At 43.3% G+C, this 27399-nt stretch overlaps 1 protein-coding gene across 6 annotated transcripts in view; it reads right to left on the reverse strand.

Moving 5' to 3' along the window:
- SEC24C (SEC24 homolog C, COPII coat complex component) overlaps positions 1-27399 on the reverse strand; it is a 90728-nt gene that overhangs the window by 44384 nt on the left and 18945 nt on the right. For 3 of the 6 annotated variants that reach the window (XM_073596677.1, XM_073596680.1, XM_073596676.1), the window contains 4 exons: positions 23338-23507; positions 21732-22175; positions 19241-19392; positions 17406-17474 (listed from right to left, as the gene is read on the reverse strand). In XM_073596677.1, coding sequence (XP_073452778.1) covers positions 17406-17474; positions 19241-19392; positions 21732-22175; positions 23338-23507 — 835 coding nt within the window. The remainder of the gene's footprint in view (positions 1-17405; positions 17475-19240; positions 19393-21731; positions 22176-23337; positions 23508-27399) is intronic. The other 3 variants (XM_073596679.1, XM_073596681.1, XM_073596678.1) reach the window with 2 other exon arrangements.

Here is a 27399-nt window from a genome sequence, read left to right on the forward strand (position 1 = left end):
CAGGGAGAACATGCAAACTCCAGGCAGGTAGTGTCGTGGTTGGGATTCGAACCAGCGACCCTTCTTACTGCTAGGCGAGAGTGCTACCCACCACACCACATTTCCTGTCTGACATTCATGGAGCTAGGATGAAATAAAGCATTGGTTCTTTGTGTGTGGTATACAGTATCTCACAAAAGTGAGTAAACCCCTCACATTTTTGTAAATATTTTAGTATATCTTTTCATGTTGCAACACTGGAGAAATGACACTTTCCTACAATGTAAAGTAGTGCGTGTACAGCTTGTATAAGTGTAAATTTGCTGTCCCCTCAAAATAACTAAACACACAGCCATTAATGTCTAAACCACAGGCAACAAAAGTGAGTACACCCCTCAATGAAAATGTCCAAATTGGGTCCAATTAGCCATTTTCCCTCCCCGGTGTCATGTGTTACAATGGGGAGCAGGTGTGTTAAATTTGGTGTTATCGCTCTCACTCTCTCATACTGACCACTGGAAGTTTAACATAGCACCTCATGGCAAAGAACTCTGAGAATCTGAAAAAATAGTTGCTGCTCTACATAAAGATGGCCTAGGCTATAAGCAGATTGCCAAGACCCTGAAATTGAGCTGCAACGCAGTGGCCAAGACCATACAGTGGTTTAACAGGACAGGTTCCACTCAGAACAGGCCTCGCCATGGTTGACCAAAGAAGTTGAGTGCACATGCTCAGCATCATAACCAGATGTTGTCTTTGGGAATTAGACGTATGAGTGCTGCCAGCGTTGCTGCAGGGATTGAAGGGTGGGGGGTCAGCCTGTCAGTGCTCAGACCGACGTCGCACACTGCATTAAATTGGTCTGCATGGCTGTTGTCCCAGAAGGAAGCCTCTTCTAAAGATGATGCACAAGAAAGCCCACAAACAGTTTGCTGAAGACAAGCAGACTAGAGACATGGATTACTGGAACCATGTCCTGTGGTCTGATGAGACCAACATAAAGTTATTTGGTTCAGATGGTGTCAAGCGTGCGTGGCGGCAACCAGGTGAGGAGTACAAAGACAAGTGTGTCTTGCCTACAGTCAAGCATGGTGGTGGGAGTGTCATGCTCTGGGGCTGCATGAGTGCTGCCGGAACTGGGGAACTACAGTTTATTGAGGGAACCATGAATGCCAACATGTACTGTGACATACTGAAGCAGAGCAAGATTCCCCTCTCTTCGGAGACTGGGCCGCAGGGCAGTATTCCAACAAGATAACGACCACTGCCTTGCTAAAGGAGCTGAGGGTAAAGGGGATGGACTGGCCAAGCATGTTTCCAGACCTAAACCCTATTGAGCATCTGTGGGGCATCCTCAAACAGAAAGTGGAGGAACGCAATGTCTCCAACATCCACCAGCTCCGTGATGTAGTCATGGAGGAGTGGAAGAGGACTCCAGTGGCAACCTGTGAAGCTTTGGTGAACTCCATGCCCAAGAGGGTTAAGACAGTGCTGGAAAAATAGGATTTTTATAACAGCTTACCTGTAAAATCCTTTTCGTTGAGGTACATCACGGGACACAGAGCCATAATAGTTACTATGTGGGTTATAGGCCACCTTCAGGTGATGGACACTGGCATGCCCTAAGACAAAAAGTGCACTCACTACATAACCCCTCCCACTACTGGGAGTACCTCAGTTTTGTAGCCAAGCAATACACGTGTATACCAAAGAAGGGATGGACCTCTGTGGCCAGTGATGTACCTCAAAGAAAAGGATTTTACAGGTAAGCGGTTATAAAAATCCTATTTTCTTATCGTACATCACGGGACACAGAGCCATAGTAGTTACTATGTGGGATGTCCCATAGCAATGGCAACTGAAGGGAGGGAGACAACAAAAGTAGGGCACCAAGAGACTAGAGGACCTATACTGCAGCCTGCAGTACACTGCGCCCAAAGGCGACATCCTCATGACCTTTTACATCTACTTGATAAAATCTGGTAAATGTATGGACTGAAGACCAAGTTACGGCCTTGCAGAACTGAGCATGGAGGCTTGGTGATGCACTGCCCAAGAAGCACTAACAGCCCTGGTGGAGTGCGCTTTAATATGAAAAGGAGGAACTTTCCCCTTTAAACCATAAGCTTGAACAATCACTTGACAAATCCATTTAGAAATAATAGACTTCGATGCTGCCTGTCCTCTCTTAGGACCTTCTGGCAACAAACAAAACATCTGTTTTACGAATCTGAGCGGGCACTTTCAAATAGACCTTGACCGCCTTCACCACATCAAGAGAATGTAGTGACTTTTCTTCCATAGAACGAGGTTCTGGAAAAAATGAAGGCAGAACAATATCCTGGTTTAAATGAAAACCTGATACTACCTTCGGTAGGAAGTTAGGATGAGGTCGCAATACAACCTTATCCTTATGAATAATCAAATATGGCTCTTTACAAGAAAGAACAGCCAACTCTGATACTCTTCTTGCAGAAGATATGGCAACCAAGAAAACTATTTTCCTCGTCAAGAGGACCAAGGGAATATCTCGAATTGGCTCAAAAGGCTGTTTTTGTAAAGCCGATAGGACTAAATTTAAGTCCCAAGGGTTTAGGGGAGATCTAACTGGGGGAAAAATCCACGTTACCCCCTGAAAAAAGTTAGGAACCAGAGAGTGTGAAGCAAGTGGTCGTTGAAAAAATACGGATAAGGCCGACACTTGGCCTTTGATAGTACTCAAGGCCGGCTTCATCTCTAATACCATTTGTAGGAATTCAAGGATCCTACCTATGACATTTTCTGGGGTGCCAGCCCCTGGATTCACACCAGGAGACATATGGCTTCCAGACTCTATAGTATATGATTCTGGAGGCCGGCTTCCTAGCATTAATCACAGTAGAAACTACTGAAGTTGATAGCCCATGGTCCTTTAGAATGTGGGTCTCAATAGCCAAACCGTTAAATTTAGCGCTTGTAAGGTAGGATGGAATACTGGACCTTGCGAGAGAAGGTCTGACCACAGTGGTAGGGTCCAAGGGTCCCCTACTGCCATTTTTATGATCTCGGCAAACCAAGATCTCCTGGGCCACAAGAATCACCTCCTTCCCTTCTTGCTTGATCCTGCGAAGAAGATGCAGAAGCAGCAGAAAAGGAGGGAACGCATAGAACAGTGAGAACTGGTCCCATGGAAAGACCAAGGCATCTGTTCCGCATGCCATCGGATCCCTTGTCCTTGACACAAAGTTGTCGATCTTGTTGTTGAACCTGGACGCAAACAGATCCATGACCGGAGCTTCCCATTTTTGACGTATTGACAGAAAGATGTCTGGATTAAGGGACCATTCTCCCGGGAACAATTGTTGGCGACTCAAGTAGTCCGCCTGCCAATTTTCTATCCCTGGAATGAAAATTGCTGACAGCCAAGGAATGTTGCTTTATGCCCAAGAAAGAATATGATTCACCTCTCTCTGGGCTGCACGACTTCTCCTGCCCCCTTGGTGATTGATTTAGGCCACTGCTGTGGCATTATCGGATTGAATCCTGACAGGATAATTCCATAGTCTGAGCGTCCAGGCCTCCAGGGCCAGGCGTAGTGCCCGAATCTCTAGAATATTGATGGGCAAGATCCTCTCTGAGTTGGACCATTTCCCCTGGACAGATGCTTCTTCCAGGACTGCTCCCCAGCCCAGAAGGCTGGCATCTGTTACCATCTTCCAGGTGACTGGCAGAAAGGATTTCCCTTTTTGAAGATTCTTGGATATCAACCGCCAATTGAGGCTCTGACGCACATAGGGGCATAAATGCATTGGAAAGTCCAGAGCTTGGACCTTCTTGTTCCAAGTAGACAGGATACTGTTTTGTATAAGTCTTGAATGAAACTGCACATAAGGAACGGCCTCGAAAGAAGCCACCATCTTTCCCAACAATTTCATGCAAAGTCGAATAGAAGGATTCTTCTTTGTTTTGACCAACTGAATTAGTTCCTTTATGGAACTGATCCTTTCCTGGGGCAGAAACACGCTCTTCTGAGCTGTATCTATGATCAGCCCCAAGTACTGCAAACTCCTTGATGGTTTTAAGGAGGATTTTTCTAGGTTGAGAATCCAACCTAGGTCTTCCAGGTAGCTGACTGCGGTGACCAAAGTTTGGTTTAAGCGGGCTACCGATTGATCTATCAAGAGTAGATCGTCTAAGTAGGCTAGTATAGTTATACCTTTGGCCCTTAACCTGGCTAAAGGAGGAGCCAGGACCTTTGTAAACACTCGAGGTGCAGAAGCCAGACCGAAAGGTAGAGCTACAAAAACTGAAAATGAAGATTTTCTATCTCGAAGCATAGAAATTTCCGATGAGCGGGGAAAATCAGCACATGGAGATAAGCATCCTAGATGTCGATTGACGCCAGAAGTTCTCCCCCTTGTAGGATGGATACTACTGATCGGATTGACTCCAAGCAAAAGGAACGGATATTTAAAAACCGCTTTAGATGTTTGAGATAAAAAAAAAAAAAAATATCGGTCTGACATCCCCGTTTGGTTTTGGAACCGTGAACAGGTTTGAATAAAAGCCCAAACCTCGCTCTTCCAAGTGGGCCTCCGATATCACCCCTTGAGATAAGAGTTGATCCAGAGCTAGAAAGAGAGAACCTTCTTTTTCATTGATTCTCTGGGAACGTTTGATCTGAGAAATCAAAATACAGAATACATAAGCTTCCTTAGCCATGAATGGATAGGAAAAGAATGATCAGATTAGGAAGGCTTTAGTGAACCCAAACCAGAAGTGGGCTCATCGACTGACTGCGCTGCTGGCAGTAAAAATGTAGAGCGGACCAACCCCGTGATAGATTGTACCAACAATCTTTTCTGCGAACCCGATATCTCCGTATCAGTTTCCTCAGAAGAGGAGACGTTAGCCTCTTCCTGGTCCTTAGGAGGCAAATCGTCCTCTCTTGCTCCTTGTTCCTCAGAATGAGGGTCCTGAGCAATGGATGGGGACCTGCTACACTTAGCCCCCAGTCTGGAATGCAAATAAAGCATTAATTTTTTGCTCCAAGCTTAAAATGGTTGAAGAAAAAACCTCCTGGGTAATATACATAGGGGCTGCAGAGTTAAGAGCAGCTGCAACACTTGCCCCTTCTGATGGCTCACTCTGACCAGCCATATTACTTTCAAGGGAGGGTGCCATCTTTTTTGAGATGGATCTAGGCTGCCGTGTGACTGCGGTAGTCTTTTTAGAGCCCCTTCTTGAGGTGTTTTTCACCCCCCTTCCGCTCATAGCCCGATGCACAAAGCAGAGGCACTACCAGAAGGAATGTATCCACTGCATGAGCAATAGTCCAGCTCTATCGCTGCTATTAATGCTCAGCCTGATGCTGTAAATGTGTCAAAAAGGAGTGCCTGTGTCACCAAACCTCTTAATACCACTTTTGCTCGTGTCCCTCCGGCAGCATAAAATAGCACAAATGGTGCCTTTTAAACCTTCCCCGCGCTGAACGTTGGAGGACGCCAACGCACGGCTAAGCCCCACCCCCCGTCCTCTACAGCCCCTCCCCTGTAACTTTTAAAAATGCGCTTTCCCCGCGCTCTGATCCTATGGGGATCCCAGTCTGGAGGAAGGAATGGCGAGGGGGGAGCTGTAAGCGCAGAACGGCGTCCATTCATGCCGTTTATTTTAATTTGGCGCTCTCCCCCCCTCCACACACCCCGAGGATGAGGGGGAGAAAATCTGCACATGGAGCGCCTGGTGGGGAGAAGGACCCCCCTAGGCTTACCGGAGGTCTTGCTGCTGGCCGGAGGAGAAAGGACTTTGGCTTCCTGGATCACATTGTGGCTTACTGAGAAGCATGAGACGTAAGTGCTCAATACAGCCCCCAGTGGTGAGTACATAGGCATGACAACATTTACAAATTTAAAAGGAGACATTCATAACAGAATTTAAAACATTTCTTAGAAAACTCCACTAACCTTTTCCGCCGCAGGGTTTTCTGTGGTAAACCAATAGGCCCAATCTTCACCCTTCACAGTGGGTTCCGTTAAACCTTCAGGAGCTGGGGATCCTCGAGGAAACCCACTATCGTGGACCTTTAATAGCATCCCGCCAGTAAAACTTTATGACCTTACTACCAAAAAGTACTGGATCCCGGGGTCCAGCTCTCTAAAAAAAGAGAAGCGTTACAGGCAAGACCTCGTTTCTTCGGATACGAGGCCCGGGTACCATTCGGTCAAAAAGAATGGATCCGGTCTGCATGGCTAGCCCCAGCAAGGATTGTTACAGTGGAGCTCAGCACAGCACATCTTTACTTGTGACCAACACCTTAGACACTGGCGAAAAAACTGAGGTACTCCCAGTAGTAGGAGGGGTTATATAGGGAGTGCACTTTTTGTCTTAGGGCGTGCCAGTGTCCATTACCTGAAGGTGGCCTATAACCCACATAGTAACTACTATGGCTCTGTGTCCCGTGATGTACGATAAGAAATAATGGTGGCCACACAAAATATTGGCACTTTGGGCCCAATTTGGACATTTTCACTTAGGTGTGTACTCATTTTTGTTGCCAGCGGTTTAGACATTAAATGACTGTGTGTTGAGTTATTTTGCGGGGACAGCAAATTTACACTGTTATACAAGTTGTACACTCACTACTTTACATTGTAGAAAGTGTCTTTTCTTCAGTGTTGTCACATGAAAAGATATAATAAAATATTTACAAAAATGTGAGGGGTGTACTCACTTTTGTGAGATACTGTATAAACTGCCAGGGGTAGCTTGGGCACATGTTAAAGGGGTACGCACTCCTCCTTGCCAAATTAAACTTGCGTGAAAATCGAACGATTCTCCCATCAACACAGACAGCATCGACAGGGGAATCCCTCCTGCTGAGCAATTGTCTTCTCCTGGTAGTGGCAGCCATCCCCGCCGGAAGAAGACAGTGATAATCGCAAGAGAATCCGGTAGGCTGGTTGCACCAAAGTTGATCAATCGATTAACTTGGTACATTCAGTCTGGCCATTAACAGTTTGAATCGCGGCCGGTTCCTGTTAAACCGGTCGTAATTCGAACCGAGTATGGCTTAAGAGTATACAGGTGGGATGCTACATAGGGACCTACCAATGGGGGAAATATGGCCAAACAGGAAGGTCCTTAGACCTCATATGATGAAACCGACACATCCTATAGGCAACAATACTTCAGTGCTTTCTAGGTCACTGTCAAGTCAGCAAATCCGGAAAGCCAGCTTTGCAAGTCTTTAGCTGTAGACTTGTTTGGCTTCAGTGACACAAAGAATTTGGACAGTGGGTTGGGTTGACAACCAGGCAACTACAGCATTTTTCAGAACAAGAAATCAGCAATGAACATATTTCTCTGATGACAGAAATCCTTTAATGGATGAATGAGTATTTATAAGAAACAGATCTGCCCTACAGCAAATGGGAATCCACAAATCCCCCTATTAAACCTGAACTTATTAACAATGTCCATCATACAATCTAATTAAGGTATCTATTTCAGGAGATGTACGAATGTAGTCATTTACAAGTGTGAGTAAACCGCAAACTAAAGCCTAGTACACACCATGAGTTGGGTTGAACAAAAAAAAAAAAAAAAAAATCTGACAGCGGAGCCGCTGTACTAACAATCTGATGTTAGTATCACAATCTCACCCTGCTGAGCTGTTGTGTTCTGACAGGGGGATGACCCACTACGGTCAGCACTCTCTATCATTGGCTGAGAGCACTGATTGGGAGCCGGTCGGCTGTTGGTTTTCCAGCATGCACGGCTGACAGAAGCCAGCCGTTATATATTCGGCCTATGTGTACTAGGCTTAAAGCTGGCCATGTACTTATCGAAATTCTGTCGGTTCAGCAAATAATGGCCAAATTTTGATCTATGTAAGGGTATGCTGATTGTACCCAAGTCAATAGATGGATCAACTTGGGTTGATCCATCTGTCAGATTTTTTCTGTATGCGATTTTCACCAGCGGCTAAAGCTGCCAGCAGTAAGCACTGTATTCTGCTGCCAGGAATATAAGGCAAATGCATTTTGATTGGCAATAATTTTGGCCACACTTGATGCAGAAAATAGCTCTACCTAAGAATGAGACCAGTAAAGACCTGGCAGTGGCAAATATCCTGCAAAACTTAGCTGATATGGAAGATTCTCATAGGAGATAAGCAAATGTTTGAAAAGGTTCAATTTGCCCAAATGAATGTATAAAGATTTGTCTGAAGAGGATCTAAAAAGTCTTGAATCACAATTGCTTGGATTCTGCATCTCAAGGACTCTCCCAATTTTATCATGCCAAAATGTGTATATTAATACTTCTCTTAATAGCTGAGCTAAGCTGTTTCATAACAGGGTAGCTATCATCTGACCAGTTGGTTTTTTAATCACAATGAAAAACACATTTTTACCAATTAAGGACCAAGCCTCTTTTTGAGATTTGTTGTTTACAAGATAATTTTTTTTACTTAGAACCCCCAAACATATATATTTTTTTTCAGACACCCTAGAGAATAAAATGGCAGTCATTGTTGCAATACTTTGTCATACCGTATTTGCGCAGCGGTCTTACAAGGGCAATTGTTTTGGAATTTGTTTTTTTTTTTTTTTTTATTAAAAAATAAAAGTATGAGAAGACAACAGTAAAGTTAGATACATTTTTTTTCTATATTGTGAAAGATAATACTACGCCTAGTAAATTGATACCCAACATGTCATGCTTCAAAATTGTGCTCACTCGTGAAATGGCGACAAACATTGGCCCTCAAAAATCTCCATTGGCGACGTTTAAAATTTTTTACAGGTTACCAGTTTTGATTTACAGAGGTCTAGTGCTAGAAGTATTGCTCTCGTGCTAACGATCGGTGAGATACCTCACGTGTAGTTTGAACACAGTTTTCATATGCGGGCACAACTTAAGTATGCATTCGATTCTGCGCACGAGCTCGGCGGGGCGCTTAAAATTTTTTAATTTATTTACACTGTCCTGTGGAAAAAAAAAAAAAAAAAGTTTTTGGGTCACTTTTATTCCTATTACAAGGAATGTAAACATCCTGCAAAAAAAGAAGCATGACAGGACCTCTTGAGGGCCCTTTCACACTGGGGCGGTTTGCAGGCGCTATTGCGCTAATAATAGCGCCTGCAAACCGACCCGAAAGTGGCGCTGTTTTGTCTCCAGTGTGAAAGCCCCGAGGGCTTTTACACTGGAGCGGTGCGCTGGCAGAACGGGAAAAAAGTCCTGCCAGCAGCATCTTTGGAACGGGGAAAGAGCGGTGTATTCATCGCTCCTTCCCCGCTCCTGCCCATTGAAATCAATGGGACAGCGCGGCTATACCACCGGCGGTGGTTTTTAACCCTTTCTCGGCCGCTAGCGGGGGGGTAAAACCGCCCCCGCTAGCGGTCGAATACCGACGGTAAAGCGCCGCTAACAATAGCGGCGCTTTACCGCCGACGCCGCCCCAGTGTGAAAGGGGTCTTAATGTGAGATCTGGGGTCAAAAAGGCCTCAGATCTCACATTTAGAGTTAAAAAGTTTGTAAACCCCCCCCTTTTTTTTTTATTAAACAAACATATACTTGCCTCCACTGTGCAGTTAGTTTGGCCCCGATCATTGTCTTCTGGGGTCCCCCGGTGGCTCTCGCATCGGTAAACCCCTGGGGGGGGGGGTTAACTTGTGGGCGCACTCCCGAGTCCAGCATTTACGTCTAGAGACACATGACCGCGCTGCTATCAATATATCCAATCAAGCGCTGAGAACCACGGATCAGAGAGGAAGAGTGCGTTTCCGCCGAGGAAACAAAGGGCTCAGGTGAAAGGGGGGAGGGGGGGGGGGCTGGGGGGCCGGTCAGTGTCAGAAGTTTTTTCACCTTAATGCATAGGATGCATTTAAGGTGAAAAAACACGAGTTTAGCCCTCTAAAAATGCAATTAAAAAAAAAAAAAAAAGTCCCCTTTAAGACCATTGGGCAGAAGTGACGTTTGACCCCTATTATCTACCAGCTATCTGCTGTCATAACAACGGTATTGCACAAAGTACCGACGTATAAGGACGGCGGCTGGATGTTAAGTGGTTAAAGAAAACTAAGAAAAGGAAGAGAGGAGTTATGTCAATTTCAAGTAGTCTGGTGTCTGATCTAATCTTCCAACCTAAACTCAAAAAAATTAAAAGGTAAAATCTGGTTACATGTCTTTCCTATCCACCATGTTGAACAGTCGCAGTTTGAAAGGATAGACTTCATTTTTACCATGCAGGGATGAACAGTGGATGTAAAGTGGAACTATAACTATCCTCTTACCTTTCTTGCCCAACTAGATTAAAAGTGCTGGGCTTAGAAGGTGGTATGAGCGGCTGGCTATGGCTCTCAGTGGTATGTGTTACGTGGAGAGACTGAGCCAGCTGTCGGTCAGGCATCTGGGTGGATTCCGACTTTGTCGGGATCCCTGCAGAGCTTGGACTGACTGTGACCTCAGCTGACAGCTGAATCTGGGTCACAGGAGTGCAAAACTAGGTGTACTCCTGTGACCCACAGAAGAAGTATGGCCAAAAGGAGCTTTGGCTCTTTGGTGAGGACCTCATCATTTTTTATTTATTTTTTTTTTACATTTTTTGGCAGGAGGTCCCACCCCAAATCGAAACCAGACCCTGTGGGTCTGCACATTTTTATTTTATTGTTGGCTCTTTTGTTTACATTCTGCCATCAATGGGGAATCCCCCACTGACAGCAGGGATGAGTCAGGATTGGTAAGGATGCCAACCGACAGATGTAAAAACAGATGAAAAACTAACATAAACTGAAAACTGATGAACAGAATTTGTTTTTTCTTTGAAAAAAACATGACTGAATGGATGACGTCCATGTGAAAGGGGCCTAAGTGCTATTCACATTTGTGTATTTGAGACTTTCACACCTATGGTCAAGTCCCATTTCAACATGGTGACAGGTGGACAACTATCATAGCACTTTACAGGAGGTAGTGCCTAAACTGCCACATGCAGTGGCTTATACATGGAACACAGAGTGCTGGCTCCACCGCCATCAGTAAAACCAAAGCAACTGTGTAAATCTTAATGTTAATAAAGTCACATTTCACTGATGGGAGGACTATAGAACTAGGGAAGTTCAAATGTCAAATGCTATTGAATAGTTATTTAGCACACCACACTAACATTACTTAGGAATTCACAGCTACTGTATATTTGTCTGAGGATCTTAGGAGTGACTAATGTGTACAGATATAGTGCTACTTAATGAGGTTTGTTTACCAAAAAAAAAAAAAAAAAAAAAACTCAATCCCCAACACCTATGATATCTGCCTCATCTATATATTTTACCTCACCCCCAAATCCTACTCCTGTCACTCTTCAACAAGACAGTAATAAGCACCAATCTAAAGCATGAACTATTAATAAGTAGTAACAATTTTATAGAATGTGTTTATAGGGATTGTTGACATAAAAAAATTAAATAAAAAAAAAATGATAAGGAATGTAAACCCTAGATGGTCAGCAAATACATCCCAATGTAAAATTAGATCTATTTAGGGTACACACAAAGGTTTTGTTAGTAAAGTGGTAGTAGACTTTATGCACCTCCCTAGATTAATACAGGGCTCAAGTTTTATTATGATGCAGTTCTGTCACCACCCCAAATTTCCTGCAAGACACAATTATTAGTTCTGCGATTCAAAACGAAGCACCTCAGGTTTGGTGTACCTCGAGAGGCATTTATTATTCCTGGCCCTGTGCAAAGCAGAGAAGGACATTACTTTCCATAAAGGAATGAATAAGAGTGGAGGTTTGCTCACTGTATTCTGCGAGGGGGAAGCAGTTATTTTATAGGCACAGATTACTAGATTTACTACATAGGTCAATTTGTAATGTTTGTATACCACTATAAAATGTACACTTGTAAATGTATTTCTTTAAAACAACAAACAGGTTTATACATACCAGCTCTGTGAAATGGAATTGCACACAAGTGGTCCCCAATCTTCCTCTTCTTGGGTCCCCCACTGGAGCTCCAGGCTCCTCCTCTCAGCCAAGTGCCATAGAAAGCCGCCTTCTATGGGGGCACTAGTGTGGGCTCGCTCCCAAGTCTCGCTGTCTGCGTCTGACACAGACAGCAGGACTTGGCCCTGCCCCCCAGCTCACTTTTTAACCACTTTAATTTTTCTAACACTATTATTTTCTATTAGCTACTACATTTCTAAAATACAGTTCTCAGCACAGTCTAATCCAAATCAAATCTAAGGACTTGGGCTTCATGTACACTGCTGCTGGTAAACGGATGTTTCGGAGCAGTTGGCCGTTTTTTTTTCAGCTGCCCCTGAACACTCCTCTATGTTATCTTACCAGTACATGTACACAGGGTCATTTACAGTCGTTCCCAGGCAGTTTAGGTTAGAAGTATTATTTGAAAGCAAAAAAATAAAAAAATTTTTTTAAAAATGCGTTTAGGACAGATGTTCAGAGGCATTTGAAACGCCGAATGCTTGTAAACGTGCGTAAAAACGGAAACTGGCATTTAGCTGCGTTTCATTTACAGGCGTTGAGTTTTTTGTTTTTTCAAATAGTCAAAAATGTGCTTCTAAATGCAAACACAGCATGTAAACGTTCAGGAGAGGTTTCAAACTGTCCCATGGAAATGCTGGATTAAGATTGTGAGGGGGATTGAATCGATATTGCAATTATTATATATTTTTTTATATTTAACTATTAATTGTGCAGCTCTATTACACACGGTTTAAAGTGGTTCTAAAAGCAGATGGTTTGTTACCTTAATGCATTCTATGCAATAAGGTAAAAAACCCTCTGGGTGCAGCTCCCCCCTCCACTTACCTGAGCCCCATCTCGATCCAGCAATGTGCATGAAAGCAGCCACTGGCTCCTGCTGCTGTCAATTACAGGCAGTGATCCAATGAGGAGAGAGTGGGGGGGGCAAACTTGGGACAATGTCCATTCACAGGACGAGTGCCTCCATAGCAAAGGGGGGGGGGAATCAAGACCACCAGCGGGGGGTGCAAAACCACACTTTTTTTTATGATAACCTTTAGAATCACTTTTTAAGCACCAATGTAAAAACTAAAACATCCCTATGTAAGTGTTACTTCACTACTGATAAAGCAGAAATGCTGCAAGGTAATAAACAGTCAAGACTTCGTAAACCTAAAGTTTAATGGATGCATTACAAAGAGGTAGGGAAATAATTCTACAAGAGTCAGACAGCATTGGCTTTTGTAGACACGTATTCATGTCAAAGCCAACCTTTCCATTTGAAAGCAGTGCTGCTCGCTCAAATGCATTGCTTCCAAACATAAAATGTAGCGCTTTTTCAAGAAAAGGCAGTGTTTCACCTGCAATACAGATGCACTCCAATAGGACCAGCTGCATAATAAGATAAGCATCGCAAAGCAGGTCAAACAAAGTCTCTATGCTATTCCACTAAAATCAGTGAGAATCTGCTAATGTTCAGATCAAATGCAGGAAAACAATACATGTGTAGACAAAAACCTAGACCCAAAAGGCCAGCAACAGGTGACTCAAAAATCAAAAGAAAAAAAAAAAAAAAAACTTATACATTTTGTAGATTTTTCTTGTAGTCCATTGAGAGAATTTAATTACAAGTTATACTGCCTCTTAAAAGGAGGTTGGGACACTGGCAAACAGAAAAAGGTTTTAAGTCAGCCCTCATATAATCTCCTACTCTACCTAGCAAGCCTCAGTTTTTGAGAAAGCAAAACAGAGGTGGCACCAGTGTCCCCCAACAGACCACCAGAAAAAGATTTTATGGCAGGTAAAAGAAAGCGGAAATTTTGACTTACCTGTAAATTCAATATCTTGAAGTACTGTACAGGCCACAGGCTTGATATTCATACAGGGCCTATGAATATCATGCATGTGTCTTGTACATTTAAAATAAACATTGTATCATCCATTAATACAGGAATTCTATTAGTCAGGACACCCAAAAATGTCAGGTATCTGAAGGCACAACTCCCAAATCAAGGATAGCTGAGAGAACCTCCTACAGAGCAGAAAATCCACCTGATGCTCCAGAGCAGGAAAACCACCACCAAGGGGAACTTGACTGAAGGAGCAAATGAGCTCCTGCAGGCGAGAACTTGAGAGCCAATCAGCAATTACAGTCGGGAAGAAAAAAACCAAAACACAACCAATTCTGCAGCAGGATAGCAAAGTTGTAGTGCCCAGAAAACATAACATAACCCCAATGGATGGACAAAGAAACCCCCAACCACCAAGACTGAATCTGAATATAACTGCAGGGGAATCAGACCTAAAATCATCCTGAAGGGAGAAGTAAAACTAGCAAGCGGAACCCTTAAAAAAAGGATGCATAGACAGGTCAAGGGTGTTTCACAACCCAGCAGGTGCACAAAACGCACTACTTGAAGGATAAGCAGAAATTCTTCTACCCAAAATCTAGAATGTACCCAAGGACTGGCCGATAATATTGCACACCTGCCCAACTAGTTGCAAGGAATCAGTCACATTGTAAGAAATCAATGTCGCATCCTGGCATCTTCAACTCATTACTAGGAGCTTTCACCAGAATGAGTGGGAACTAGGAAGGATGGTTGCAAAACAGCCACAGGCGACGGACCAACTTCTGATTATGAAGTCCCATGGAGACCTCTGAATTTACACTATTCCCCTACAGGGTGTGGAGACACCAGAGAAGCATTCTCAAGAGAGATGGAAAAGACCCCCTTGTCACCAGCCAGACTACAAAGTAGCATCTGGGACGTCTTGATCCAAAAGGATCATCTGGATGTCGCCAGGCACCCCAACACCAAAGGGAAGACTAAAAAGCTAACCAAGAGTCCAGGAGAGAAGGGGAAATGATAGTAACAGCAATTAGACAGCCACAAGCCCGAAGGGGGAGAAAAGGGTAATTTTCCTTGACAGGTAAAGAAGCAAAGGTTCAAATCAGAAGGGGATTTCTTCAGTGAGGGCCTACGCCAAAGCCCTGTGCACATCAGTAAACCAAAATTAGATCCAGGAGATGCCACCCCCAAAAGAAGGCTTGCTAGTGTAAGTTCCAGCAGAATGACTCAGATTGCTAGAGTTCAGAAAACAGACCCTCCTTAGGGAGGGTTTCCCGAGTGTTCCAGAACGAGGATGCCAAGAAAAGGCACTAGGGTGTACGTAAGGTCCAGAACTTAGAGAGGGTACTTCTAAAGGATGCTGAATTGACAGTCTCATCAACCTTATAGGTTAGGAGATACCTCATAAAAAAGGTAAAAAGGACTGCCGGGTAGCAGATACTACAAAAGGGATCAAAATTACTCAAGGCTAGAACACTCCCCTTTAGAGAGAAATGCGAGCTTGAGAGGGGTATCACCCCTGAAAGTAATTCCCTGTCCAGGGAGGAACCAGAGGTCCCGAAGTGCAGGGAACTCAAACAGGGCTGAACAGATACACCTTTTAAGGAACAGCTTTATCAGAAGACTGATGGGCAGCAGCTGAACGAAGAGTTTAATTCAGAGCTTCACTCCTCTAAATGACTTTGCTTCCCTGTAATCCCAACCCTCCCTAAAGTAAAAAAGCTGGGGCTTGGTGGCGTTACTAGGAACTTTGTCAACAGTGGGTCCCATGAGACAATGCCCCTCAAAAGGGCACCCAAACCCGATGTTCCCCTTACATAGTATTGACAATCCAGGCATACAATCAGGGTGCCCTATGCAGGTGTATGGACATTAGTCCCATATGAGACAAGTTTTCAAAAAGGCAACAAGCCATTATAATTAAAGCAAAAGGCTCCAGACATTTGCATTAAATCACTTAAGGACCCCAGAACTATCCCCACCGATTTATGAGCCCCTCTTAAGGGGGGGGGGGGGGGAAAGAGCTCTGACCCACTGTCAGGAGGGCCCCAAACCCTACAGGGGTCCCAGTGGAGTTATCCCCCAGATGGAGGGTAGTATACATTACATTAAGTTTTAGACAAGCCCTTGTGAATCAGAATCAACAGCAGGTTTGCTCAGTATATCAGTCATTTCCAAGGAATGTTTGGGGCTCATATCCTGAATCAGAGATAATGATTTGACCCCCAGGCTCAGCTTGATTTTGGGGCTCAGGAGTCTCAGAAGCAGACTCGGGAATGGTGTCAGGGCGTGCCTAGAGCCTCTGCAGACAGGGCGTTTCAGTAACTGAGCACAGACAGACAAGACAGGAAGTCCAAAGTGGACATGGAGATCCCTACAGGAACAATGCAGACCTCGGTTTCGCGCAAGGGGTCTCAGGTTCTAGACTGCAAGCATCAGTTTCTTCTAGGAATATCAGATAAATGCCCCCAGAACCACTAGGGAAGTATGGACCGAGGTCACACATGGTAGTTAAACTATCCACTTTGCGTCTTAGCAACGACAAGTTGCATTCGCACAGCAATACTGTATCTAGGCCCAAAGTGAGGCAAGGTCTCAATATTCACAAACTCAGGCGGCAGGTGCTGATGAACGTTTCAGGTGACTGGAGGTGACCAGGTCACTGAAGGTGGGCACTAGATTCTCAGGCCTAAACCCTTGCTGCGGTAAACAGATAGTGGCAGGAAATTCAAAAGGAGTCCAATGGTTCAACAGTAAAGTTGCTCCTTGGACTTCAGCCTGACTGGCCCTACTCACTAAGTGAGTATTCAGAGACAGGATTAAACCTAGAGCTGTGATGCTGCTCTGAGCCTGGAAAGTGCTTGGTGGCTAAAGAACACAATACACTCACATCTGGGAAAGCACCACAATGCAGAGCCCCCATTTCAGGCAAGCCCCACACTTCCATGCCAACAGGGTCTGAGTATGGCCTCCAAAGCCAGTGCTGATGCTCTGTCAATCTGGGTATTTGATATGTAGAGACCAGCTCAAGGAGTGAAATAGCAAATAGTCTTATTTGAAGTCACCAAGGACAAAAACACCAGCAAAAAAAAAAAGGCATCGAACCCCCTAGGACACGAGCAAAAACGGAGGCATGATGAGTAGGAGGGGTTATATGGGGGGCTGGCTTACAACAACTTTTCTTTTGTTAGTATCCCAAACATCTTGCATATGGCAGTATAACTCAAGAGAATTGCTGTGTCCCTCAATGGACAATACATTTTTTTCTTTTAATGTGGAGGTGCCAGAAGGTTTTCATACACTGGCAGATAGTCTTAAATTGGTAGCATTATAATACAACACAGCTAGACCAGACTTAAAAATCACTGGCTGGCAGAATGGGATGAGAAAAAAAAGTAAACATCCTGCCCACCACTTGTAGTACACAGACATGACGAATGTGATCAGGTTTACTACTTGCTAGATAACCACACTAAGGGAATAGTGGAATGAGTGTCATTAGGATAATGGTAGGCTACATGCACTGGTGAGGTGATCAGCATGCGTAAGAGCACAATCACACACAGAACAAGGAAAGGAAAAAGGACACACTATTCACTTACTGGACTAGGAATTGCATCGGGGTCTATCCTGTGCCTCGATTTCTGCTGGGGTGGCAGTTCATTAAGCTGCTTTATTGTTTAAAAAGTTGAGAACAAGAAGCAATGCCGCAAAACAGCAAAAAGAGAATGTTTTAGGATAATTAGAAAAAAAAAAAAATGGGTACAGTGTTATATTCCCCACCCTCTATTCTTAAACTAGGAAGAAGAAAAAAGCATTGCATGCATTTAATTGTCTCACAAAAGGAATATTAACAGAATTTGGAAAATAATTACAGTGCAAATCGGGGAGGCTAGAACACAGGAAAAAGAAAAAGGTATAGAGGCAAGAGCAATGCAGTTGGTTCACACACTGAATCAAATACACTGCAACTAAACTTCAACTATTCAGAGCGATCAACCACTGAAAATGAAACACTGTATTTTAGATTGTAAGCTCTAATGAGCAGGGCCATCTGCTGCCTCCTGTATTGAACTGTATTGTGACTGTATCGTCTGCCTTCACATTATAAAGCGCTGCACAAAAACTGTTGGCGATATATAAATTCTGTATAACAATAAAACATTTTTCACTTATTTCCACCTTTCCTTTACTCAAGGAAGACTAAAGCTCCTTTTACATTTTTGCAACCTTGGATCCGACTTGCGAGACCCCCAAGTCGCAGGAAGTGAAATTCAATGTATTTTTATGAGAACCATTCCTACAGACACTACAGAAATCGCTGCGACTTCAGAAAAGCTTCCTGCACTACTTTGGTTCCGACTTTTGATGTGACTTTGGTCTAGAGAATGCAAAGTCAGATTAAAGTCGCGCTCCAAAGTCACACTGGAAATCTTGCGACTTTGGAGACACATCAATGTAAGGCTTCTTTTACATTATCAGCTACAGTTCAATACAAAAATCTATTCTGTATTTATTTGTCACAAAAGCATTTTTTGAGTTACATCACAAACCTTACACAGAACAGTGCTAATAAGCGAGATAGCTATCTGTGAGAGTAAATGGCAAAAAATCCCAATATTAAAAAGCAAAACTAAAAAAAAAAAAAAAAAAACTTTTTTTATAGAAACATTCCGATATTGCAAGTATGAAATTGTGCATGCACGCACACCTGCAAACGTGCGTTTTCTTTTGCAATATCCATATTTCCCATTATTCATATGTCATCTTGCCTAGTCTGGGAGCTGATGAAGGGGTGCTACCATCTGAGGGAAATTATGTAACCATTCCCTCACAGGAAGTTCTCTGTAGGAACATTTTTTTTAATAATCATTGGCAGGAACTGGATGTGAAGCAGGGCAGATCCATCTTCACCCCAAAATTCCTCTCTCGTGCTCTTTTGTTAAGCCATTAGTTAGTCGTTTAAAAAAAAATGCAGTTGTCAACAAATGAAATAGCGAGAACAGAGAACAAGACTGGGAAGAACTATACCATTCTGTGCAGTGGTCTCTGTCCCTTATGCAATTATAGGAGCATACTTAAATACGAAAAGGGAGGTGTAGAAACCCTATGACCTCTGGATTATGAAGCATGCAAAGCTAATGCAAATAGGTCAAAGAGAATCCCAGGTCCTGCACAGCAACTGGGAGACTTTTTGAATAAGCCATAAAGTTTTGGAAGTGTGCATGCATGCAGTTTATGTATAAGCATATAAAAAAATGTTCTGCTTTAAAATAATGTTCAAATTATATTTCAATTCACACCACATTACCTTACATGACTTTTTCATGACTCATCAGTGTATATAGCTGTATTTGTAACTGATTAGTTCATACAAAACTCATGGCTGGTCATACTCATACTGTGCAAAGTCTCAGAAATGGGAATGAACACTTACAGGACTAGGGATGGAATCTGGGTCTAGCCTCTTCTGCGCAGGAGGGGGAGGACCTGGAGGACCCTGAGGACCAGGCTGGCTTCCATAATTTGGAGCTTGTGGATAAGTTGCTGGATATCCAGGCTGGGGAGCCCTAACTTGTCCAAAGGAACCTGTGAAAGTGGCACACTGTTAAGGTTTCAACTAACAAAGTAGGTAAGATCCGATCACAACTGCATAATGCTAACATGAAGTGCCAAATGCTTACTTATTTAATCAATGCATGCAGCCGACATCTACAAATGCAGATGCCCATTATGTACTATAAGCAATGAATTACATAAGATTTGAACATTAGGTTTGCATTACGGAACTATGTAGAGAACAGAAAAACAAAATCAGTGTTTTTGTCACAATATGTGTTATGAATCTAACCTAAAATACATTTTGAACCTAAATAAAAATTAACTTAACTAAAAAAAATTCAAAATCCTGACAAAAAAAAAAAAGCCACATGATATTCATCAAAACACCCATTTGTGACACCTATTTGTATGTAATCTTGCTGCTTCTAAAAGTGGAGTCTGACATTTTTTTTTTTAAAGAAAGTGGGTATGGGAATAAAAAACAAACAAAAAAAAAAAAACCCCAACTTACTCACCTAGGTAGATGCATCGGTCCAAAACAGCATCTGCCCCCCGCTGAACCTAACACAAAAAAATGAGCGATCAAAGACCACTGATCGCGCAGTTCTCAGTCTTCAGTGAGCAGAGTCTGCGACTGTCTTAGTACAAAAAATTGAGTTTCAAGTTCCAGAAAGGCCAACCCTGCCACTAAGGGCCGGTTCACACAGGAGCGACTTGTCAGGCGACCTAGTCGCCTGACAAGTCGCCTCCCGTTCTGTGCTATGGAACCGTTCTAATAGGAGCGACGCAAGTCGCTCCGACTTAGAAAAAGTTTCCTGTACTACTTTGGGGGCGACTTGCATAGACTTCTATGCAGAAGTCGTTTTGCAAGTCGCCTCGGAAGTAGTTTGCAGGTCGCCTCGCTGAGGCGACCTGCAAGTCGAGCCGCCCCTGTGTGAACCGGGGCTTAGAGTCAAAGCATAACAAACTGAGCATCAATGTACATGGTTTTATATAGTAACAGAGTTGCTCACAAAAGTCCTGCTCCATTCCTCCCTTCCCTTTTGCTAAGAGGATTAGCTAGATATGCTAGCTGCTATACTAAGATGGGGCTGAAATAGAATTGAACTTAAAATTATCTTCTTTTGGTGTGTGTGGGGGGGGGGGAGGGGGGGCGAGGGGAGGAGGAGGATGAAGTGTTCCAAGATTTTTTAAATTTTTTTTTAAAGTCACAGATGGAGCTACACAGTCCTGATGGCAATGTCTGCACAAAGCATAATGTTAGGTGTTAAATGGATTGGGTCTATTGGATTTTTTATCTACAACGCTCAGTTCTCAATGCTCCATGAGCAGAGAGCTGGTGACTCACTGGAGCACTGGGCTGTGGAGGGAGTGTAAGCAGCTGGCTCAGGCTTTCAGCAGCTCGCTGAGAGGCTGAGCCAGCTGCTGGTCCAGGTTGGATCCCAGCCATATGGTCACGACCTTTCCCCAGCCTGCACCGGCTCTGGGACGTCAGCTGACAACAGGCTTCAGCCCGCTGTCAGCGGAAAATGGGTCACTGGCGTGCAGGAGTGGTCACAGGAAAGAAGTGATTAACAGGAGAAGTACAGCCAAACGTGTTTTGGCTGTTCTTTAATTTGTGAGTAAATCTAGGATCAGAATGGCAGCCTCAGGGGCTGCATCTTTAATGACCATGCAAGCGCCCACATATTTCTTTTCTCACAGGCTCCCTTAGATAAATTAGAGAAGGTCAACACAATTAACACGTCTCCCTGCTTCCCTCTAGGTGTTGAAAGATCTAGCAGGGAATAAGGAAAGAACATATTGATAGAGCCTTAAAGGGCGAGTCCTCTAGCAAAGCACACTGTATATAAATATCTATAAAACACAATTATGGATCAAATCTTTTCAGTTATTTTTCCAAAAGGACATATACATCCTACTTGAACTGTGAGATTAACAAATATAAACTGGGCACGTTTTTGTTTTTCATACTGTATAAGGATATGTAAGACCAGGCCACTATTGACTGAAATTAATTAGTTTACCATAATTTAATGAATTCTGACAGCATTACGTAGAGATCGTTCTCTGCCTTACAGCCAGTGAGCTTTGGTTAAAAACCAAATAGGCTTAAACACCACTTTTCATGAAGTACTAAACAGACAACAGATGCTAGAAAAGAGGGACTAAAATGTGTGTAACTTGTCTAAGCTTGTTTTTTCCAGTCTGGCCATTTAAACTGTAAGACTGGCAATCCAGCAATATTAGAGTCTGATGTGTTTTTCATTCCAGTTGCACAGGAGGGGAGGCCAGGGGCAAATCATACATGCACACACACAAAATAGATAGAACATCATTATTTTACCACATGTAGAACTTCTCACCATTCTGCTGAAGAGGAAATCCTCCCTGGCCTGTAGGCATTGCAGGTGGTGGCCCCTGGTGACCTGTCATTGGAGGACCTGTCATAACCCCAGGAACAGACTGGGACTGACTAAAAGATATATGATTTGGTTGAGCTAAATGAGGTCCAGTAAGTGGCTGTCCTGGTAATGGGGGACCTTGCAATGTGGTTGGTGGTGGAGCTCCTGAAACAGGGGGAGGATAATTTGAAGGAGGAGCAGTTGGTTGAGGATGAAAACCATGTGGAGAAGAAAGGCGTGCTTGAGACGGTGGTCCAGTAAATTGTTGAGAAGGGGGTGGCTGAGCTTGTGGCATACTGGTGGGAGGCATTCCTTGTGACAAATTCAAAGCTGAAGGGACCTGATTGTTGGAATACATGTTATAACTCCCCGATTGTGAGGGTGGAGGAAGAGGACTTTGCGTGCCTATAGGAATAAAACAGGTTGCAAAATTTAGGACAAACGCACACAAAATGTAATCATGAGCATTCTTTTAAAGCAATGCAAGTAAAATGTTTATTGTTGCAACTTTTCAACTGCTTAAAGAGGAAGTAAACTCTTCCTCTCTTCCTTTTTTTTCTTACCTGCAAAGTAAAAGGCATAATGTGCTAGTATGCATTGCATACTAGCACATTACGTGCAACTTATCTGCAAACAAAGCCTGCGTCGTCCCTGCTGGAGGCCGCATCCATCTTCGCCAGTCTTCCTTCCGGGTCTGCGGACTTCAACTGTGTGACTGGCTGGAGCCGCAGGACCTGTCAGTCAGGCACAGGTGGCCGTTCCTACAGAGCGCATGCGCCAATGATGTAATCAGCGATGTATACAGTAAATATCTCCTAAACGGTGCAAGCGTAGGAGATATTTACAGTACCTATAGGTTAGGCTTATCTATAGGTACAGAGGCAAGTTTACTTCCTCTTTAATTATGCAGTTTACAGTAATATATTTTAGGAAAAAAAACACAGCCAAACCTGGTTCAACATACTTTCTGTAATATATTGTACGTTTTCTGTCTACAGGAAATAAGAGGATATAAAGTTATTCTCAAGGCTCAATCCATACTTTGAGTCACTAATCAAGAACAAGGATGCATATTTGTAAAGCGAGGGAAAAGTTAAAAATAATCACCCACATGCTTATTCTAGTCAGGAGAATTGACCTACAGAAGCAAAAGCATGTTCAGTAGAAAAAGAATGGCAGCTGCCAAGCTTCTATTATGATGGGTCAAAACTCCTGATACACCTGCTTGTCCTAGGTCAGTGATTCAACACAGTGAGGCCAGGGGATTAACATCACAGTCAGACACTGTGCCTTTTCAGGTTAGGGTCGGCAATGGCAGCCTACACAATTCCTTTAAGTGAGAGTGTTTAACACTTTTTTAGATATCAATGATAAACAGTAGTGGCAGAATGAATCATGCTAAATATAAAATGTAATACTCATAATTAAACTTTTAAAAGTCACTATTGCAAAGACAAGCAAATACATATTTAGAGAACACACTATACTTTCACTTTAGTATATCCTATTGAATGCAATTGCACAATTCTCATAAGATTACATTATTAACTCCTATTAGCTGCCTTACCAAATGGTAGTGTTTGTGGTGGACCTGATGCTGGCACCCCACCAATGTGCATTCCCATCATTTGGTTGGTTAGTTGCTGTGCACTAGTGGAGGTTGGAGGGTATTGCTGAACATTAGCTGCTTGTCGAGGATCTCCCGCTTGTTGCATGTATGGTTGGGTCATAGGTGGTCTGCAAATCACAAAAGAACACAAAGTTTTGTTTTCAATAGCCTTAAATAAGTTCCTAACATACAGTAGTAAGAATACGTAAGTGAACACCTTGAGATTCTGCAGTGATTTGTAAATTTCTTAAAATGTGATCTGATCCTCATCTAAGTCACAACAATAGACAAACACAATGTGCTTAAGCCGATAACACACAATTCTGATGTGTCTTTACTGAATGCATCCATTAAACATTCACAAAGTCAGAGGAAAAACCAAGTGAACCCATAGACCAATTTCTTCAACAAAAGCTAATTGGAGTCAGTAGTTGTCACCCCTGGAGTCCAAGTAATGATATGTGTTTGGAGGCGTGGTTTAGAGTTACTCAGATTGATAAATTACACAAATATTTTAGGATTGCTGTTCATAAGAAGCATCAGCTGATATGCGCATAGAGACACCAGTGCTAATGGGGCATTTTGTGCTGTACAGCTCTCACGAATTAGACAGCTTCATGGCACAGGGCTCGTGGCTACTAGGAAAATGTCCATATTTGGGCAAAAAAAAGGTCAAACTGAAGGCGAACGTGAAGGGGAACTAGTCTCCATCCACCCAACTGCTGTGCGCTGTCAGTCAATCAAAAGTAGGATGGACCTCATGGGTTGAAAGCAACATCCATCGCATAAAGCAACAGGCATCACAGGTAAACTTTTCAGGACCTCACAGGATCCCTTTTTCAAGGCAGGGTGATTGAAAAAAAGGAACCCTGCGAGATTCAAAAATGTGGCCTGTAATGCCTGTTGCTTTATGTGAAGGACAGGATTATAACTTTTCCAAGGTGTCCTGGTGAAGATCCATTTTGCTATGATTGGATGGTGGCACCATCCACCAATTTACTACATGAACCCTACAAGAACTGTTGGCACGCCTGGAAGAGGTGAGCTGTGTACAATACAACTTCTCTAGGTACTCAAATCCGTTGCAAACACCAATGACAATTTCTGTGCAAAGGGGCGAGTGAATTCTAAAGCGTGTCTACAACATGCTTTATTAATTCCCCCATTAAAGTGGAACTAAGCCCTGCTATCCTTTACAGCCAAGGAAGTTGCCATTTTACCCTCTGTTCAAAAGTAGTTGCCATGGTGCTGCACATGTGATCAGTTTTGACACCTGCAACTTGATGGTTTGAAACTTGGTTGAAAGGACAAGCAAATGTGACAATCCCAAAACGCCTTAAAAGCAGAACTGAAATTCCTGTTATTTACTGTGAGCAGGTAGACCTTTCATTGCAGAAGAGATATAAAATGCCTCTTCTGCAATGAAACACACCTACCTGTCTGCTCACAGCGATCCCCAGCATGTAAACAGGGCTGCACATGCGCAGCTCAGATCAGCCAGTCCGATCCTTGTGTGCCAAAATGACAAGGCCCTGCGCATGTGCAGGAGTGATGTCATCCCAAGCTAGCCATTGAAGATGGCCAAAAACCAACACACTGAAGAGGATGCCAGTGAGAGACTATTGGAAAGGTGAGTTTAGACCCTTTAGTTTCACTTTAAATGTAACTGCTTTAAGAAACAGTAAAATTGATGGGTTTTGTTCCGCTTTAAATTTAGATCGTAGTATTATAAAACTTTACCCATAAAACTTTGATAAAAAATAATGCTCTTTAGCAAGGAAAATACAGTATCTCACAAAAGTGAGTAAACACCTCACATTTTTGTAAATATTTTATTATCTTTTAATGTGACAACACTGAAGAAATGATACTTTGCTACAATGTAAAGTAGTGAGTGTACAGCTTGTATAACAGTGTAAGTTTGCTGTCCCCTCAGAATAACTCAACACACAGCCATTAATGTCTAAACTGCTAGCAACAAGAGTGAGTACACATCTTAAGTGAAAAAGTCCAAATTGGGCCCAATTAGCCATTTTCCCTCCCCGGTGTCATGTGACTCGTTAGTGTTACAAGGTCTCAGGTGTGAATGGGGAACAGGTGTGTTAAATTTGGTGTTATCACTCTCACTCTCTCATACTGGTCACTGGAAGTTCAACATGGCACCTCATGACAAAGAACTCTCTGAGGATCTGAAAAAAAGAATTGTTGCTCTACATATAGCTGGCCTAGGCTATAAGAAGATTGCCAAGACCCTGAAACTGAGCTGCAGCACAGTGGCCAAGACCATACAGCGGTTTAACCTGACAGGTTCCACTCAAAACAGGCCTCGCCATGGTCGACCAAAAAAGTTGAGTGCACATGCTCAGCGTCATAACCAGAGGTTGTCTTTGGGAAATAGACATATGAGTGCTGCCAGCATTGCTGCAGAGGTTGAAGGGGTGGGGGGGTCAGCCTGTCAGTGCTCAGACCATACGCTGCACACTGCATCAAATTCTGCATGGCTGTTGTCCCAAAAGGAAGCCTCTTCTAAAGATGATACACAAGAAAGCCTGCAAACAGTTTGCTGAAGACAGGCAGACTAAGGACATGGATTACTGGAACCATGTCCTGTGGTCCGATTAGACCAAGATAAACTTATTTGGTTCAGATGGTGTCAAGTGTGTGTGGCGGCAACTAGGTGAGAAGTACAAAGACAAGTGTGTCTTGCCTACAGTCAAACATGGTGGTGGGAGTGTCATGGTCTGGGGCTGCATGAGTGCTGCTGGCACTGGGGAGCTACAGTTCATTGAGGGAACCATGAATGCCAACATGTATTATGACATACTGAAGCAGAGCATGATCCCCTCCCTTCGGAGACTGGGCCGCAGGGCAGTATTCCAACATAACGACCCCAAACACGCCTCCAAGATGACCACTGCCTTGCTAAAGAAGCTGAGGGTAAAGGGGATGGACTGGCCAAGCATGTTTCCAGACCTAAACCCTATTGAGCATCCTCAAATAGAAGGTGGAAGAGCGCAAGGTGGAAGTGGACTCCGGTGGCAACCTGTGAAGCTCTGGTAAACTCCATGCCCACGAGGTTTAAGGCAGAGCTGAAAAATAATGGGTGGCCACATAAAATATTGACACTTTGCCGCCAACTTGGACATTTTCACTTAGGGGTATACTCACTTTTGTTGCCAGTGGTTTAGACATTAATGGATGCGAGTTATTTTGAGGGGACAGCAAATTTACACTGTTATACAAGCTGTACACTCACTACTTTACATTGTAGCAAAGTGTAATTTCTTCAGCGTTGTCACATGAAAAGATATAATGAAATATTTACAAAAATGTGAGGGGGTGTAATCACTTTTGTGAGATACTGTACATTCAACATTAATAATTATGCTAACAAAATGAGTGTGTGCTGTAAATTGCCTCCAGCATCACTCCTGTTTTTTCTTGCTGGAGGCTGCCATTTTGGTGAAGCCCAGAGCCCCTGAGCAACAGCAAATCTTTAGGCTGTCAGCAGATCGACCCCTACGGTTTTGGCACTGTGCCAAAAAAGAGCAACTGAGCATGTGCAGAGTAGGGTGAGACCTTGTATTACTGGATTTTAAACAGTATAGGAACTTATTTTTAATGTTTTTCATAGCTATACCCGCAAAAGGGGCTAGCATGAAGTGATCTAGCAGGACAGGAATTTTCTGACTAAGGTTCCACTTAACTACCAGTAAACTCTGTTTTTAGTGCCATTTATCTTAGAATGGCTCACTTCCATACTTTGTAATCACGTATGGTTCACATTCTGAAACGCGGAGGGGGCCTCTGGTGGCAGGGTCCAAAATTATTACTACTATTTGTGGCATGCAAATAGGACCATAGGTTGCTTTAAAGCATAACTAAAGGCTTTTTTTTTTTAACAGAGTGGAGACGGATTAAAAGCACTGTTAGGTTTTTATTGCTACCTTTGCCCCCTTTAGGGATATTCACCTTCTACATTTGTCCCGTTTACCGTTGTCATCAAAAGTGAAAGTAAAA

The sequence above is a fragment of the Aquarana catesbeiana genome, linkage group LG08, assembly GCF_042186555.1.
Source record: "Aquarana catesbeiana isolate 2022-GZ linkage group LG08, ASM4218655v1, whole genome shotgun sequence".
Lineage (NCBI taxonomy): Eukaryota > Metazoa > Chordata > Amphibia > Anura > Ranidae > Aquarana > Aquarana catesbeiana.